This window comes from Spodoptera frugiperda, chromosome 15 (assembly GCF_023101765.2).
Source record: "Spodoptera frugiperda isolate SF20-4 chromosome 15, AGI-APGP_CSIRO_Sfru_2.0, whole genome shotgun sequence".
NCBI classification, from domain to species: Eukaryota; Metazoa; Arthropoda; class Insecta; order Lepidoptera; family Noctuidae; genus Spodoptera; species Spodoptera frugiperda.
The window spans coordinates 13,425,778-13,446,140 of record NC_064226.1 but is presented as its reverse complement, the minus strand read 5'-3'; the positions used below and the strand labels follow the sequence as shown (position 1 = coordinate 13,446,140).

Here is a 20,363-nt window from a genome sequence, read left to right as displayed (position 1 = left end):
TATAAGTCCCCCAACCATACTTAGTTGGTTTATAGGTATGGATTACCTTCAATGATATTCCTGTTCCGACAATTATACCACAAGATACTCATAAAAGCAAAATAATTTTACTCCTGAAGGAAAATTATTAAAGCTAAGGTGCCGCAGTACCATGCGTACCTGTAGATAAATGATTTTTTGCCAGTATCTTACATCCCGGATCAAGTAGTACTTTAGGCAATTATGCATAATTCCTAAAGAGCATTACTATTATGCGATTACTTATTATTTTAACTACAGATCTATGAACTGGTCCTAAACTCATGCATTGAAGTGTTTTTTCCATAGGTGTGAGTGAGGATAAAACACATGATAACAAAGAATTATGTTTTCTATTCTGGAGATTTTTATTCAATATGACATTACAGCACCATTTGTTTTCCTAAAGAGGGGCCATACACATTGTATATTGCTGGCTACATGCTGCTATGTTGATATTCTTTGCCTTTCGAGAATATAAGAAATGTCTATACTTTAATACTACGGTACTGTACAAAAGTATCCTTGTAAACTTGGTAAGTATTACTTACTAATACTGAAAAAGGTAATCGTTTATGCTCTAGACATTTGTCTCTAAACTACCACATAGAAAGGTGGAATTTATCAAGAATTTTGATTCGGTTCAACTTTAAGTTTAACATTGTATGTTTGGCATATCCAGTTATAGAACTTGGCTGGTTTTACCATAATATATATATCATGGAAAACCACCAATCAATGGCCTGGGATAATAATAATGGAAATTACAAGGCCCTAATTGTAACTATTACGCAGAGCAAAGATTCTTCGTAAACAATGTTTATGTTTTTTGTTGACATTAGAAACGTCAGATGTCAGTTACGTTTGTTTTACCAAAAACAACTTGACACATGGTATTTTAAGATTTTCTCCAATATTGAGACCAAGAAAATAAATAAATATTTACATTTTAAAATACCTAAATTAAAACGGTTTTGACCTGAGAGGTCTCCATGGCTGATGTCAAGTTCTATTTATAACTAATATTTACATCTACAACTGTAATAAAACCTAAGTTACGGTTGATGTTACCCTATGGTTCTAATATTTGAAATGTATGTACATTACACAGTAATTGAATAAATAAATATTTGATACGAGATTTCCAGTTTCCAAATTTGGTACTTGGAATGAAATCAATGTAAAATACGATATCGGAAGATAGCATAATGTAATTGTGTATCACTTGTTGGTGGCAGTCACGGAATACAAAAACTATTTTTTTTGTATTCCATATTGGTAATGCAGTAAAATAATAGATTCTTGGTAATGATTGTTTATTTTAACACATTGCATGGTTACTTGTTCTCATTTTATTAAAGCTAGATAAGGCCGGTATTTCCTACTGACTACTCCAAGTAGAAATACCAAAATAAACTCAGATCCTAGTCTCTGAGCTCGAATTTGATTCAAAGTTCGCCTTCTAATTTACTTTGCGTATCATACTACATACGTATACATACATGAGAAAACAAGTACAAGAGGCCGAAATATATAAATATCATAGCTTTCTGACCCTGATGTCTACTTCACTGATGCCTTCATTGTTCAGTACAGGACTATTTTGTATATCCCTTTCTCCCTTTTCAGTACTAAGAGACAAAAAAGGGGGGGGGGGGGTAAAAAACAGCTAACGGGGTTCCTGAGTGATGTGATACCCATGGTGCAACTCAAGCGTAGAACTCCCAGGAGTCCATCATCTTTATCATCTTTACACAAGAATACACACTGATTGTTATTATATTATCAGGAATGTTTTCCTAAGAAAAGGAGTACTTACTACTCCATTTTATGGGAATAATGTTGGTATTTCATATTGTTAAATGAAACAAAACGCTAATATGATTTTACCTTGGATCACTTTTGACATACACTCTTTTACAGCATAAGTATATCATGTGATATTTTTACTTCTAAATTTAATGATGGCTTATCATAGATATTTTTTCAATACTATCAGATAGATAATTATTAACATGGTTTTTTAGAAGTGTATTCAAATTAAGGCCAGAGAAACCTTAATATGAAGTGTATCCCACACTCCATTATTATTCTAAAATACATAATATGTACCATTGTTATTTAAACCCTAAGGGTGACTGGCAGAGAATATTGCCATTTGAATGTTAATTCACTTTATGTACCTACCATTGTTTTTATTATATGGTACACACAAGTCCAGATAGATAAGATATATTCAACAAATAAATATAAATTATTTATTAATTATGAAATCATAGCTTAAGTATTGTTTAAGACTGTTAACTATCACATATATAATTCAAACTATATCAATATTGATAGCATGAATGAAAATGAAAATCGTAATGATCTAGAACTTTACTTTAGTAACTGCTATTTTTATTAAGAATAATTATTAATTGTCCTGGGACAAATCTGTCATAAGTTATTTGGATTTGACAAAAAACATTAAAAAATGTTGGAAGTCAATTTTATTGTTACCAAAGTAAATCTTATGAAACAAAAGCTTGCTGCTATTAGCAGGGACAATGCAAAGTTTGAATGTCAGTGAAATGACTATTTTTAGGTTTAAAGCTGATGAGGAGTAAACTTAACAATATGTTTTCTACAGTTTGAAGTGAATACATATCTAGGCAGTGGACATGTATCTACTGCTAAAGTCTCAAATGGATGCATCTGTATTGAAATCATTTAAATAATGCAACTGCCTGGTCAGTCAATCCGTCTTCTTTGGTTGTTCTTATAATAGATCCATTGTCAACAATCTTGATATTGGTTGCAATAAGTTCTGTAGCTAATGATGATCAGGTTATAGTTTTACTGAAAATTGGGAACGTAAACATTTTAAACTAAGAATATTATAGACTATAATATGTATAGAATATTTGATAATTCTTAATAAGTACCTAGGTATCTTATGAAAGATCTTAGATTTTCATAATAGACTGGATTTATTTAAACATAAGATTATTGTTCATAATGCACACAATAAGTGGCCCCACTAGTTATTCCTAATCAATTTTAAAGCGTTTGATACATATACTAATGAATAGATCGCCTCAATTAATATTGGTAAAATACCTACTAAATAATGTAGGTATAAGTGGTTCTGATACTAGAAGTATTTTTGGTTCATAAAAATGGTGCAAACCACGAGTGTTTGTAGCACTAGTTATAGAAAAGTTTTAATGGTTTAGGTACATCTTGAGAGATTCTAAACATAATTTGATTTAGTATTGCTTACTTAATTTTCTTCTTGTACCTAACAGTACTCGGGACATATTGATTTTATTATACCATATAAGTCTTGTATAAGTAGGTACAACAATGTTCAAATATTTAAACAGTGTTGTTTATCAACACAACTCTTTCTTTGAACAGCTACCTAGTATAATTAGCGAGGATGATGCTACCTATACAATTAATTAGATCGGACTAACTTACCTGTGACGTCCGATCCTCAATTGTGTAGGTAGCATCATCCTCGCTAAGTCCCTACCCTTCCCGGATTATAAACATGGAACCTGTTTATTTTTGCCCTGTTTGAGTTGTGTTGCAGGTATGCTTTGAAGTAAATGATGTTGCCAGTGTGGTAAGAGATGACCACAGAGCATAAATATTTTTTATGAATGTGTTCATCTTTAAATATTGTGACAGCGTGCCCTAATAAGTGCGTACTACCTAGTATAATTAGCGAGGATGATGCTACCTACACAATTGAGGATCGGACGTCACAGGTAAGTTAGTCCGATCTAATTAATTGTGATCATTAAATTACCCTGGATACGAAGGTAAAACACTATTTCACGCTCATTTAATAAATAAAGCATCCTACACAGGTTTAGCAAATTGTCGCTTCTCTAGCTCTACTTGGGAATTATTTCCAGTTTTGTGGTATGGTATAATTTGCGTGCTTCAAACTCAAGATAGTGACGTAATAGTTAGTTGGAAATTTGGAATTATGTTTTATCATGTTGGAAATAAGTTCGTGTCTCTGAGAACTCATGTCTATGTGAAGTTCTTGCTTTGTCATTAATCACGAAGCGTGTATTTTAAGGAGGGAATTTCTATTAGGAAAATTGCTTTAGAAGTCTGGTTGTTCGTAATATATGGAGGTGTGAGAGGCAATGTTAGAGTCTAAGTATATTTTTTTAATTATGGAGCATTAGCAATTAAGATTTCTTTTCTTTTAACATTGCGCCACACTAGTTTTTTCTTCTGTATCGTGGGTGCGTTTACAAACATACACATTCACATACACATGACACCCAGACACGAAACAACAATTTGTGGATCACACAAAGAGTTGCTTTGTGCGGGAATCGAACCCGCTACACGTTACTTGGCAGTCGGTTGCCCAACCGCCGCGCCAATCGTGCAGTCGATTTAGGAAATTAGAAAAGTTTGGTCGATATATCGTTTCCTCTTCTTAGGATTTACTAATTGTTGTATTCTAATTCATCCTTATTATTTCTTATATAAGAATATTAATCAACTCATCGCTGGTATATAACCAGTATGTCACACACAAACTAGGCACAAAACGTTAAGTGAAAACTACAAAATGGCATTTTTCAAGTGAGCAGGTAGAAAAGTTTGAGAGAACCAGTTTAGTAGCAAAATTCCCTTTTAACATACTTTCCAAGCTCAGCTAATTGTTCACACCTTTTTGAAGTTACCTTTTATGTTAAAGAGCATACACGTAATATGAGCCATTTTAATTTTCAACGCGTTTGAGCATAGCGTTCTTTCTTTGTGAAAAATAGTAATTAAATGTTCTTTATTACTATTTTTATTAAGAACATATATTTGGTACTTAATTATTAGAAATAGAATACAAAAAGTTTAGTTGACTGTTGATGAAGCGAAGCCAATTGCTACGAATCTTATATACCTCATGTAAGATTCGTAGCAATTGGCAACCCATTGTCTCTGCCTACCCCCATGGGAGACAGGCGTGAGGTTATGTATGTACATAAAAGGGATAGTAATTATATTTAGTAGGTATTTGTTATATTATTTCCTACATTACCTAAATATAGGTAAAGAAAATTCCAATACCCATCAAATAATTCCATTATCTTCGAATACTTCGACATCAAGATGTCACAAACAATTTTATTCACGTTCCGAACTTCATTTCCCTCGCCGCTACGCCGTAGCATCGAAAATACTGGTGCTACGTGCGTAGCGTTTTCGTAGCAGTTGGGATAGAAAGTGCTACGAAAGTCCTTATCGTAACGCAGTTAGGTGAACCGATGATATATTGGGAATATATTTTGTTATTGCATTATTGGATGGGAAAAGGGACCAAATGGGGACATGATACATGTTTATGCTAAAATATAGTGAATTGGTGACATTTTCGTATATTTTGTAGAACTGGGTTCTTGTGGGCAATATGGTTGGAAGGAAACGTTTAATAGAAGTATATTGTGATGCATATTAGAACTGTAGTTGGCAATCTTCATATAACATAACCAGAGCCAGTACATCTACAATAGCAAAAATACTGAATTAATAAATTTGTTTTATTTATTCAAAGACTCAATACTAGATACTAACAAAAACTTTGATAACAAAGACAGAATACAATAATGGATATAAAATAGTGTTTAAAACAGTAGAAAAAGTAATTGTAGTGATCAGTGTTTGAACTTCAACGGTGATTCTCTTCGTAAGTGTTCGGCTATCATCGGGTGTGTTCGGAAAAGGCCGAAGCCATCCGATTGGAGTGGAGGTGTAAGATGGAAGATAATGCTGACAGGCAGTGTAAATATAGGTAAGTTTTTTTATTATTAAACGTAATGTATTTGTGATAAAGGTTTTGTATTTTTATTACCTTTATATTAAGGGTTTGAAGAAAATCAGGATTTAAAAATTGGATAAAATGGTAGTAAGAATGAAGAGCATTTTAGATTTCCTATAGATTGTCAAGACAATCAAATCAATATTAATAGCAACATGGAGTCCCATATGGAATACTAGCTGATGCCCTCGGCTTCACTCGCGTGGATTACGGACTTAGTAAAAGTTCCTGTAAAATCGGCCCAGGCTTTCAGAGATAAGTCCGAAAAAACAGACAGAAAAAATTTAAAAATATATATTTTGGTGTATGTGTCGTACGTATCAGATAAGTTGTTAAAATGGCTATTTCAATATTACAAACAGATACTCCAGTTTTATTTATGAGTACGGTATAGATATCCTAATGTATTCTAAGTATGTTTCTGTCTAAGCCTTCATGAAACAAAAGGCGTGAAGTTTCGTGCATACAATGGATTGGAAGCTCACTCCAATTAAGCAAGGCTTCAAGTTGCATTTTAATGATCTGCCATGCAACGCTCTTCTCAAACTTTAGTGATGGACTCTAATTAGTCTTCAAAACTGCAGTCCTAGAATTCGATGCCTTGCTCAACTAAATCTGAGGAACTTAAAGACTTAAACCTACGAAGAGTTTAATGTGTGTCTTTGATGACTTTTTTAATCTAATGCACGCTACAGACCTTACGAGTAAACTGTACACTTGGACTGTGCAGTTAAATCATAGATCCATACAGCCACATTTAGTCTTGCTTCGATTTAGTTAAAACTGTATAGATGAAATGTTTGCTCTACACGCCTCACGATTTAATGTAGGTTCATACAACCTACACCCCCGCACGATTATTTGGTGTGTAACCACTACAACGTAGCTTATAGCTTTAACAGAACATAATTTATTAACTTTGGTATAGTCTCATATAAGACACTGTACATATTGTCAAATGGAGATTGTCAGAGGATAGATCGTAATGCTTTATGCTAAGCACTCTCCCTGACAGAGTCGAGTAGTTACTTGATTCTATAAAATTACGTCATAACAATAGTTACTTTCAGAGTTAAAATTCTACTACAATATGTTTCGAAGTCAAACTTCAACTTACTTATACAATATATACTAACATAAAATAAGTTGGCTAGAACTTGATAACTGTTTTATACTAACCTAACCGCAATGCAGGCTAAGTACCAGCTATACTGAATGCATAAAGTTTTAAACAACACGTTACCTTGTGCTTAATAACTGCTCGTTAACTGTTACGTTAACTTTGTGGTCAATATTTAACTAGTCGCTTTGTTAGTTTGTATTTCAATTTGTGTTATACTCGTATTAAAAAACAAACAACATTTGTTATTTGTCAAAGAAGAATGTGACGGTGTATTTATAAACTAGTTAGGGTCAAATTCAAAGCATTTTTTTCAATTAATCCTTTTTAAACGTCAGTCAGTCTGTCTGACAGTGAAGCTACGTGCTCGTTTCGAAGTTAGATTGAGTTAGAAAAAAAAAATTGTAAAACTATCATGCATGAATTCCGTTCACGAGACGAGCACAATTTTTTATTGGAAAACCAAATTAAATGGTGGGATAAAAAGTATCTGATAATCTGTATATCAAGCCTTTGAGGCTTCGTTCAGTAGTTTCAGCGTGATTGACGCACAAACATCTAGCTATTTCTGAGAAACTCAATAACACTGTACCGGACCTGGAATAGGGTAGATGACTAATTTTTATTTTAATGTCCGTCTTGTAGATAGTTTTAAAATATTAGACACGTATTTTTTATTTTCTCACGGAAATAAATACTTTCGAAGATAGCTATCTATTTGAAATATCGTGTGAGGCCACTTTTGAGTACGTTTTATACTGGATAGTGACGTAGCCTCCCACCGATTCGTTTTATCTAAGTTTTGTTATCTTATATGCCAAAATAGAAAAAAAACCGTGTGTAATATTTTTTCATTACCTAACGGACGGACTAAATAGATTTTTACTTTTCATACCCCATCATCATCCCTATTGACCACTTCATTTGATTACGTGTCGAAACTGCGGTTTGTGATATTAATTGGGTTTCAGTCAGCTATGGTTTGGTCTGAAAATGACCTCAACTTGATTAATGTATATTAACGAAACAAATCAGTAAGTAGTATAAAATATATTAATAGTACTTATCACAATTTGCAATTATAATAACAAAAATATCAAATTAATTTGTAATTTTATTGTATTGTAACTATGAATATAAATGTTTTCTAATTTAACTTTCAAGTCAGTTCTAGATAACACAAATGTGCTATTTTTTTATACCGCGACAGTGGCATGGAAGTCCACGGCCTACCTGATGGTGAGTGGTTACCGTGGCCTTTGAACGCTTGCAGTAGTTGGGGCATTACATGTGGCTTTTTTTAAGGGGGAAAATTATCCAATGGTTTCTCCCGCCTTGGGCGAGGCGAAAGTGAGTGTCAGACTCTTTAATTACATGTGGCTTGCCTTAATATTTAGCTGGATCCAGCTATCGAACTAAAAATCTCCTCTGATTTCGTTATTTCAACCTCTAAACAAATCTGGAGGTCACAAGTTAAATTAAATTAAAATAAAGAATAGAGAATATTAAACAAAAATTACTGAACAAAAGTTCTAGTAAATTAAGAAAGTTGTTTGTAATCGAATATCAAGTAACACCTACACACACTTTTCAGTTTTCAGTTGATTACACAATGTGTGTGGGTTGTGAAGTTAGGACTGTTATCTTTAATTTACCAAGATAAACAAACGAAGTTACGATAAAATATCTTCAGTTGGTTGAAAATACAACTTATTTTACAAACTCCAGTGGCATCAATGAAAGTGCTTCGGTAAGTATATGTGGGTCGTTCTTATTGAAACACACACAAGTAAATACTGCTCTGTATTATATTTGGGAATTCTGATCTTGAAATTCTTAGTAATGGGGAGTTTTGAATTGAGCTCAGGCTCTGGCAATGTTACATCAAATACTTAAGTGTTGAAAAGTATAGCAGTTCAATGAATAACATCAAGATTAGTACAACGATATGATGTTACATACGTATGTAAACCCTTTCAGATCCTGTGTAAAAGATAGTGTACCCATATAAGACCCTACACTTCTGGCAACCCGTTCACCCAATACATTTAACAAGGCTCTCAAGAAATACACATAGAACCTTTGTTATCGCTTTCACTTGCCTGAATAACTTCCTTTTTAAGACTCCTTTGTGAGACTAGACCCTCTCTCCGACTTTACATAAGCTATCCGTTACTCCGACAAAACGTTAAGCTGTCGGTTTTCGTAGCTGTACAAATACTACATGTTACATTTTATTTCAAAGGCTACGAGCTACGGCGTAGCAGCGCTACGACAAAGGCTACGAAATAATATATTTTCTATCTATTATTTTGTTTGTGAGATGGAATGGGACATTTGAATTTATGTCTTGAATATAATGAATACATATAATACAATTTGTTGTACGTAGCAAAGTGATGTCTATGAATTTCATGAATACGTTCACCAGCTTCTTTGTGTAGAGTCTAGGTGGGTTGCTAGGTAGATTGTAGGTGTACACGTTTTATCTTGATATTTATTTATTTAAATGTCTAAAAGATCGAACCCTCAATTTATCCCACCTACAAATTGATAGTTACCTATACCTGTTAGACTAATATGACCTTAATCTAATCTGATATACATAAAAAAATTCACTCACGCATTTTTTTCTCTACTAAATCACACAAACGACTGTCTTGACAAGAAAACGGAACTACGCATAAAATTCAGACAGAACCAATTTACTTTTATTGAAAAAGTTTCACGATTTCCTTCAAAATGTCTGTCTACCTGTTGGTTAATGACCTCGTAACTTTCCATAGACAATTGATGGCTTCCCTTAATAGACCATTACTTTCATCGCACGATCTAGATGAATACCAACCTGATTACCTATGATACTGTCTATAAATGATAAATAATAATCTATAAGGAAATTATTTTTATGATATACGTAAACGAGCAGACGTATCACCAGATGGTAAGCAATTGCCGCCACAATGGACGCCCAAAACACCAGAGGTGTTACAAGTGCGTTGCCGGCCTTTTGGGGGTTAGGAATTTAAGGGAAGTTGGAAAATCGGGGTTTGGGAAGGGTGGTAATTGGGCTTCCGGCAACTTCACTCACACAACGAAACACAACATTAGCATTTTTTCACGTCGATTTTCTGAGAGCAATCAATCAGTATATTTTCTTATTTTATTTTTCTCTAGTGCATTACCTTTATTATGCCTAAAACTAATTCGATTTATCTTGTTATGTTAGGCTGCAGAATTTATTGAATGATGCACAAAGGAATCGATTCAAGACTCTGAGTTCAATTAATTAGCTGAAAACTACGTACAATCATTTCTTACCTTTATTTATCAGCTCAGGCTTCCATAAAATTTTGTGGCACATAAAATATTGATACATTTTACCACCTCATCTTACGCGAATATAAAAGAGCCAATCTTGGCAGATACGACACCCACGCTCCAAACAAATATTCGGAAACATTTCAGCTAAAATTCCCTTCATCCGAAACCAATCTATCATTTTCATACAACCTTTTGTTCAGCTAAGAGCTCCCTTTGCTTTTCAATACCATAAAATATATTAAAGCTACGTGTAAGGAAATGTAGCTTTTGAAAGTGGTCACTGGCGCCGCAATCACTTTTTAGATGAATGTATGTTTAAATAGAAATAATTAAAAAGTTTTAGGAAGTTATTTAGAGGTTAATTAACAGTAATTCAAATACTTCATATTCAAAAATAATCTTAACAAAACAACTACTATTAATACTTAACTTTTTAACCGACTTCCAAAAAAAGAGGAGGTTCTCAATTCGACCGGTTTATTTTTTTTCTATGTAGGTACACCGACTATTATTTTACTATTCGAACATAAACAGTAAACACCGTCAAAACCAGTAATGCACTTCAATCCGGGGATCAACATAAAAATTGTCACGTGTGTTTTGGCCCTAACCTTATTTTTCGTTCGGAACCGATTTCAAGGTCACCGTATTGATCCTGATCGTACCCTTGGGCACCGGGGCTTCGGTAATAATAATTAAAACATGTTACGTGTTACATTATTCAAGCGCACTCAAGTAAGGTAGGTTTTCAACAGATTACATAGTAAAAGGGTGATGGATTGGGATTCAGGCAATATTTCGGTTTTGTACTTAATGCTTGATCGTTAATATTTTATGGGCAGTCTGTGGTTCGGTTTCGATCGATGTTATTTTTCAACGTGTAAGCAAATGTATGTTTCTCTTATGGTGTAAGCCGATAAATGAGCAGATGGTACCTGATGGTAAGCAATCACCGTCGCCAATAGACACCCGAAATATCAAAGTCGTTGCAAATGCTTTTTGGGGGTTCGAAATTTAAGGGATGTTGGGGAATCGGGGATTTGGAAAGGGAGTAATTAGGCCGCGTCGTTTCACATCTGTTTTCTGTGAGGCCATGGTATCATTCTGGTCCAGCAGGCCCATTCGTGCCAAAGCATGGCTCTCCTATATGTAAATGACATCAAAATAATAAAGAGTGAGCAAATTTTTAAAAATTCAGAAGTTGTTTTTCGATCTGAAAATTTAACCTAAAATGTCGTCTTGAAAATCGGTATTCAAACGTAATCTCAAAGGACGCGAAGTAAATTCAACGAATTGATTGAAAAATAAATCAGAGGAAAAGTTTTCAGGATTAATGAAGGACATGATTGATGGATCCTGACAAAGATGACTTTCATTGAGATGAGGTAACTTGAAATGAAGTTGAAGATGTATTTCACTAACCTCAGAAACAGGGTCAATGGCATAGAAGATTACATTCGAATGATGTAGAGATTTGCAACCTTATTTTTAAGAGGAGAGAGATGAAAATCGTTTTTCAGAGACGTGCATTTGATTAAAAACAGTCCATCTTTGAAGATGGTGTCAGATGTGAATTATGTAGGTTTTTAATAAGAAGAATCTAATAGAGACAATTTTCTGTTTAAGTAATAATATGTGTAGGTACTTTATAACTAAACATATTATATTGTTATTTCGTAATATATACGATTGAACAAAACTTCTATGTAAATTTTGTGATGACTCGGACGTTTAAGTCGCTCGCTTCTCATGCACCAGGGTGCGGGTTCGAAACCTGCCCACGGAAATGTACAAAACTGTATTTTTTCGAGTTATATGTACTTTCTAAGATTATTTAGACACCACAGTCTAACGGCGAAGGAAAACATCGTGAGAAAAATCTATAATTGTAAGTTTGAAATGCCAACCCGCATTGAGCAAGCGTGGTGATTAATGCTCAAACCTTCTCCGTGTAAGAAGAGGCCTTTAGTCAGTAGAGGTTTCTTTTAGGCTGTTGATGATGATAAAACTTCTTAGTTTCTATACGCTTTATACCATTTTAATAACCTCATAAGTTTCAGTATCACAAGAGCCAATTTCTAAACCGAAATATAATATTAGTAATAGGCTGAACCTCTATTACGAGGGACTAATAGCATAACCACTGAAAATTGGGTGTGGGTGCTATCTGCCATCTAAACCCGTTTCTACATTTTAGGCGAGAAGGACGATGATATTCTATTTTATGGGATGGTTTAATCTAATTTGTATGGAAGCTGGTTGTTCAGTAACATTACGTGTTTAAATTTCCCATCGTGCATTTTTTTTGTAATTATTTTATTTCCATATGTCATGCAGATAGAGGTTTGTATTGTTTTATCTTATTTATAAATTTATTAGTAAAAGTGTGATATTTATTCAGGCAATATCTAAAACTGAAAGCGGTTCAAAATAGGTTAGTACTGAACTACAAGCGAACTAATTGACAAGTACAGGTAAATAGCTATGATAATTTATTTCGTACATCACTAGAGTGCCTATTCTGCCAACGACTAAAATGAAGAAAAAATTAGGTTAAAATTATCTTTCAGTCCTATTTTCCTCCGTGTCCTTAGGGCATCAGATCAAACGCCAAATTAGACTGTCTCTGTCATTATATCTCGCCTGCTGCCTAGCGAATTAAGGGTGTAGTAATATCGCCGGAAAGATTACGTCTGTATATGTGTGTGTTAAAATCGTTTTCTTAAAATAGTCGAGGCCAAATGATCTTTTGTATATTTATTCGTATGTAAGGTTTATTCTCTTCTATTTATTAATTAGGTAATTTATGAGGTAAGCTCATATAAGTGACAATGCCAGATCCTGCCCCACTTAGATTTCATCAATGTACGAGAAATGTAAATTAATCAATATTATGCAATGAAAATAAGACCCTTGGTTACTTAATTATTATTCTGATAAAGTTGCGGATAAAAATTAGATCTAAAAAGAATTTAAAAAAACCCAAGGCCTACTTCCTGTCATTTATCGCGACCATGTGCGTATTCTTAGTACGCTTGCAAAAGTAACACAAAGAGTCATATCACTAGAAAAAGGATTTATTAATACCAACGTGTACTGATTTTAATATGAATTTGGTATAAATACATACTGTTAGTTAATTTATTTTTTTATTCTCTTTCAGTCCTATTTTCCTCCGTGTCCTTAGGGCATCAGATCAAACGCAAAATTAGACTGTCAGTTACGTCCAAAAAGTCATTATTTGACATTCGCTCTGCCTGTTCTGTTTACATTGTTGTTTCGTTATGACTATGAATTAAAAGTAGGATTACTAAAGGTGATATTGGTGATGACATTCCTTCCTTTCATATAAACCCCCTATGATAGCATTGTAATAATATAAAGCACTTAATTTAATTATTTCTACCATTATAACTGCAATGAATCTAAACTGGTACCTAACCTAAATGTAATATTTTGTTCTTAGATTTATATAGAAACCGCAAGCTCTAAAGGCTTTTAATCATGTTTTTAGTTATCACTAATAGAGCAGCAATTGAATGCTACATTTGGCATGCCTGTACGATATATTTTTTGGTGGGGCAAAGGTCTATAGAGATTCTGGCATTGTCATTTACTTTTCATTTGTTCATTGTCTCAGTGTTTTTTTGTGACAATAGCGGAAACTTTCAAAGAGTGCCTAGTTTTAGGGGTTCTTCCTTTTTTCATCCTAAAGATCGCGCTTTACCTAGTTTTAAATAAAAGAGTCTTAATTTTAACCGGACTGAAACCAGCTCGGTAGCCACCAATACTAATACAAGTATAAAACTTAATTTTAAAACATCTAACAGCCATTTTATGTCCATTATCTGACAAAAATTAACTAACTACGCAGAAATTGAAAGTCCTTCCAAAGCCTATGAGTTTAGCATAATTGGAAAAGAAGAAAACCATTCCGTATTACCATTCTATCCAATATTAATGAGTTTCCAAATAGAACCGTTGTTCCTACTCCATTATTCATACAGTTTTATTTGAATCTCTAAAGACCGTATGCTAAGAAGGTCTTTTTCTTGTACCAAATGTCAATGGAGTTTAGTGCTATGTATATTATGTATTTGTTTGTCATTTAAGTCTATAAACGATGTTTATTTGGTGCTCAAGTCTGAATATTTATTAAACTAGAATAGACTTTAATATCTAAAGGGTCCCCAAAAGCGACAGTGGCGCCACTCTTGGCTTTACTTTTGTGCTCAAATAAAGTAAGTACCGCTGATACAGTTAATTTTAGTTTCATGTTAGTTTTGCGGAGTTACGGACTATCTAGCGAGGCTTTAGCTCGAAAACCAGAAGTAGGAACTGGGGGGTTTTTAGTCAGTAAGAGTCTGACATCCCTCACACCTCGCCCAAGGCAGGAGAAGTGAGTGGATGATTTTCCCCCACAAAAAATGAAGTTCAATTAGAGAAGTGTAAACCAACCACACCAATTGATATTAAAAATAATCAAGCAAGGATTGACTTCATTAAATTAAGATAGATCTTGGGTATAGTTATAGTATGGGTAATCAAGAACCAATTAATCATCCATCGACAACTTTACTTTAGCAGGGGCAGGATAAGTTTCCAAGCATTCAGCGAAGCGTGGGAATAGTTAGCAACTTCTAGTACTTACTTTGCATTCAAAACGTTGGCACATAATACACCCACATTTTACTATGATGCATATTTATGCAAAAGAGCGATTTATTATTCGTATTATTAATTCATACGCCACTGGTTTTAATTAAAGCATTCCATTTTACTTGGTTAGTTGTGGCTTTTTGTGAATAATTGTTGGACAAAGTTCAACTATCATTTATTGTGTTTTGACGTTTTAGTTACAAAGGATTGAAGAAACAATGCTAATGCATTATTAAACAATATTAATACCACAGTATTCCATACCGTAACCTTGTAACAATAAATTGTAATTTATTACTGTACAGAAATCACAAAAACTAACTAACCCACCAAAACTACCTAAACACAATTAAAATACCAGCACAACACACACACACACACAAGATTCGAATAAAAATGGCTTAAAATATATCCATAATAACGACAAACGACAGCGAAATAATTAAATTGTGACAAGTTTCGCAGCCAGTGAACGTCAATGTAATAATTATTTTGCAACACCTTGACGTAAATCAATTTCACGTCGAGATTGGCTGGAGCTCTGAATTAAATAGTCTACCAGCTGTCGACCTGTCGAGCTGTCGAGGCTTCAAGCTGCGAGCAATGAATCATTTCTGTTCTAGTGTTATTTATTATGCTGGTGGTACATTTTGTAGGATTATGTCGTGTCTGTGTATTTTATAATAGGGTATAGTTTTTTTACTGGCTTGTTTGTAGAATAATTAAATATATAAACAAGATGCCTGTAATTTTTTTGAGATCTGGCTTTTTCAGACTGATGTTTTTCCGGCTCGAAACCTAATGTATAATGATAAAAGTAAGCAGTAAAGGATACATTTATTGCTACTGTTAGGGCACAATTACACAGTAGACCAAATCAGATTATCACATCTTAGAATACGACTCTAAAGGGAACAAACTTGTCGTTAAGAAAAAAATGATCAAGAGCTAATAGCAAGAAAAGGTCAAAGATGGTTAAAAACTTTATGATCGTAAGTCACAAAGGTATAATTCTGTACCAACTTTCGTCCCCAATCTTTTTCAAACAATGTGACATTATCTTCGACTCGGATAAAAGTAAATTCCCTTAAGTAAGCACTCCATGATTTCTCTCGATAAAATCAGGACAGTCCTTTTTCGTCCAGCGTCCGGTCCGATCTGAGTCGGATAAACCCTCATCAATCCGTGCTTGGTCTAATTTATGGATACTATTCTAAATATAGAAAAGAAACAAATGTTTGATGATTTGTTACAAAATCAAAGAGATTTTTTGGTTTCTCGGATTCAGTGATGTTCAAAGAGATTTCAAACACATTTATTGCTCTGTTCAGTGGTGTATTTTACACGTTCATGACGTTCATTAGTAGAGCCCTTTGTACCTTTGTCATATATATTGTGAAAATCTTTTGTCTTTTATGAACTACAAAGAACAGGATAATTATACCATTCATAATGACTGACTAAGAGACTACACGTTTGACAGAGATCGGACAGTATCTGTGATAAACGTACTTTTTAAAATACGATCTTTACCTGCTGAGATTATGGCAACACCTCTTTTGTAGAGAACGTCCATAGCTAATTTTTGAGGTGAGAAAATCATCCGATCACTTCTCCCGTCTTGGGTGATGCGAGAAGGAGTGTCAGACTCTTACAGACTAAAAACCGTTCCTACTCTGCTCTTCGAGCCAGAGCCTCGGTTAACTCGCTAGGTAGTCTGCAGCTCTGAGTCAGGCATTAGACTTACTGGGCCCCATCTGTGGTGTACCAAAGGCTCTTTGAGGCGACGCGCTGTACTCTCGGAACATTCATAGTCTTAAGTCTAAATCTTGAACTACAAGCAAAGCAGTCATAACAACGAGAAATAAACCAACACCTAGTTATATAATTATAATTTCTCCTTTTGCCTTTGTGGTAGAATTAATTAACGTCAACGATGGCAGCCGTACATTATTTAATTAATATGTGCCTACCACATTAACACCACGCTTTGTGTTGACACTTCACATTTCATTGTAAAAGCCTTCAACATTGAGTTGCTGACAAAGTTGTTTCTCTGTACAATTTTCGTCAGCTGTTTGTTCTACTTATTAATTTGTTTTGGCAAATGAAGAGGTTTTATGCTGTGAAAATGTTGCCCACATTCTTAGAAACCATTTTTGATTTGTTTTTCTGGTGTCTGTTTTAAGAAGAAATCAATTAGCATAAACGTAACATTAATAATTAATTTTGTTTTGCACATTTTACATTGGTCATAAAATACTTTCCATTTTAACTTCAGTTTTTTTTTTTTATAATAAATATCGTGAGATATATTAAATTAACTAAAAATTGCACAACCGCGGCGACGCGACGTCGCGCACGCTGCTCATGATGAAGAGTTCGACTGTGACTCGAAACTAATAGAGCTTTTCTCCATTAATATACGTGAGTAAACCGTGATTTTTAGTTAATTTAACTCCAGTTTTGCAACTTCGAATGTAAACAAAAGTCTATCACAGTCAATAAAATGTCCCATTTCATTTTATGTTTCGTACAACATAACAGAGCTACGTTCAACAGCGAATCATACATTAATTCCACCCTACTGCACTTGAATCTGCCACAGATTGTCGGTCGATACCATAAAACGTAATGAAAGGTTCATTTATAAAAAAGACAAAATAATATCGCTTTTCCTGTCTTTCTATTCGATTTTTTTTTCTTAATTATATGAATTCGTATTGAAGTACCGTATAGTTCGCTTGTTATTATTTGGATCTAAAAAAACGATTAGTTAAGAATACAATATAAAACAAAGTCGCTTTCCACAGTCTATGTGTTTGTATGCTTAGATCTTAAAAATTACGCAATAGATTTTGACGAGGTTTTTGTTAATAGGTAGATTCAAGAGGAAGGTGTACATTTATAATAACTCCGGATATAACGCGTGAGAAGCTGCAGGTGCGCAAAAGCTAGTAGTAGATAAAGTGTCCTGAAGTGATAAATGGTTGGACTGTAATAAATCTTCGCAGCAATTCAGAAATTATCCACGTAATTTTATAAGGTCTCTGATGCCAAACCCGGCTGTAACTTTGTAAGACTGTGGGGTAATCTGAAGCCGTATAAGTTTCGTTGCGAGAAGGAGATTTACCGCCACACTGCATGTATAAACCGTGTCATGGCCCAAATATCTGCTTAGTTACTTGTCTACATAGTAAAAGTTATTGGAAAAAATATAGTTAAACTATGGATAAAACAAACAACAAATAACTTCGGCCTGTAAATCCAAGTCTGTGGTAGGTTTTATTTTACAAAACAAAACAAATATTTCCTCCCTTTCTTTTCCGAGAAAAACACTCCAATCAAATACGAATGAAGAGATTTAAAAGCTTTGTTCCTACCTATACCTATACCTACACACAGTATGTTGTGATCCTTTTGTTGGATGCAAACAGCTGGGGTCCCAAGGCACCGCTATTGATCGTGTCCCGACGACCTTGGGTCGCAGGGACCCCCTACTTCGCACTGCGTTTATTATGGGTGGCCAACTTTTCATCGGGATCACAAACTTTCGCCAATTCATATTTCATTGTTATCCCTGAATCTTGGCCTTGGGCTAAAATAAAATGGGAACACAACTCCATTTAATTCAAGTAAATTAGATTTTTGGTACACCCGCGCCGATAAGTTTAGAATTTTGAAGTTTTAATTGCTTCGGATTTTGTTAAACTGTTCCCGTTTCTTGTTTTCGTATTTGTGAGTCGAAGCCGTATTGTTTTTCCGTTGTTATAATTAATGTTCGGTACGTCAGTTCAATGTGGTTTTCAATATTTCTGTGTAGGTGTTTATTTAGTTTACATTATTTTCTGGTTTGTGTGATAATTATGCTTTTACTTTGTCTTTGTTGAGCTACATTTTGGAACAAAACCTCAGTGACTTATAACAAGACATTTTTAAAGATGAAAATGGAAATGAAGTAGGTACTTAAATCAAGGTTTCCGACAGCAAATCTATTATTGACAGACGAGTTTCTCAGTAAAATATTAGCCTGACCCTCAGCGTTCCACGTGCCGACACTTCATTCTAATTTCCACCGACTTTTTCGGTTCTCATGGACTTTAAGACCAGCGCAACAAATGGGGGTTTAGCGACTCGCAGCTAAGCCGCCCTTGGCCTGGTTTCCGTGGGTCGATAGTACCCTTATGTTTGCAGCTTTAGGGTTAGGAGAGTACCATTTATTGGACAAAAGTAAAAGCAAACAGGCAAGGCAAGGTTAGCTTAAATTGTAGCGTGTAGACTAGTGTTTGCTCATATTATTCTGAGAGCAAATACTTTAACAATGGGTAAAAAGGTTTATGTTATTTTTAGAGATTTTGTATGAAAAGGTTTATTATGTTTATTTTACTGAAGTTTCGTTTACAATTTAGTTCTGTTCAAGCTAAAAATTAAAACTTAATGTTAAATTGGTATGTTCAGGGATCAGAAATGAATTTAATTTCTGATGCCTGAACATAGAATAAAATACTCGGTAGAATAAATTAATATTTATTCATCGTATCTATTTATAGAATACTGTACTAGTGAACTATTATCTCTCTCAGATATTGTTCTGTAACACTGAATTGAATTTATGTTTTTACTTCATACGTGAACAAAATATTTACGCTAGCGTCACGCAGTCACGCGCGACAAATGTCTAAATAATCTCGCACTCGGTTTATCTTCTCCCGGGGGAGTTACTGGAACATGAAAGAGGGTTTAGTACTATTTACATTGACTATTTGTCTTTAGTAAATAAATCTATATTATTATAGGTACTGATGGATTCTGTTGTTTGTGATAAAATAAAGAGTAGATTCTTATTTTGAGGGGAAAATCATCCAATGACTTTTCCCGTCTTAAGTAAGCCGAAAGGGAGTGTCAGACCCTAACTGATTAAAAACTTCGATCCCAACAACCCCCATCTGGTCTTTCACGGCTCCGCATCTGGCATCAGCCCATTGGGCTCCATCTGCGGTGTTGTGATGGCTGTTAGTGGAGCACGCGAATCACAACGCGCCGTACTCATGGGGCCAGTTCTGGTCGGGTGGCGAGCTACTCTTGCTCATTATTCTCAGGCCCGTACAATACCGAGTAGGTGCTCTTTAGGTTTGTAATAACCTTTAATGTTAGGTAAGAAAAGGTATTTCCAGACTTCATAGTTATGAATTATGTGCATTCATTGAAATTAGTCAGGTTCAAAAGTTGAAAGTAGCATTTTGTAACACCTTGTATGTAACTGTATTCATTAGCAAATAAATCCTTTGACTTTGACTTTGATAACCCGGGATTTAACACCATTGAATTATTTATTGTATTACACAAATTAAGAATCTTTACAAAATATAGTTTTAATTCAGTATTCATTAAAGCTTTGATTAAGTTTACCCA

At 34.2% G+C, this 20,363-nt stretch overlaps 2 protein-coding genes across 5 annotated transcripts in view; both read left to right on the top strand.

The window, feature by feature from the left end:
- LOC118269957 (17-beta-hydroxysteroid dehydrogenase 13-like) overlaps positions 1-20,363 on the top strand; it is a 157,936-nt gene that overhangs the window by 74,660 nt on the left and 62,913 nt on the right. The window lies entirely within an intron of this gene.
- The window catches only part of LOC118269846 (oxysterol-binding protein-related protein 1), a 78,042-nt gene that overhangs the window by 46,395 nt on the left and 11,284 nt on the right, over positions 1-20,363 (top strand). For 2 of the 4 annotated variants that reach the window (XM_050698611.1, XM_050698610.1), the window contains exon 2: positions 5,585-5,821. The exons of 1 other annotated variant lie outside the window; for it this stretch is intronic. In XM_050698611.1, the coding sequence (XP_050554568.1) occupies positions 5,787-5,821 (35 nt within the window). In that variant the 5' untranslated portion in view covers positions 5,585-5,786. The remainder of the gene's footprint in view (positions 1-5,584; positions 5,822-20,363) is intronic. One more of the 4 variants, XM_050698612.1, reaches the window with a different exon arrangement.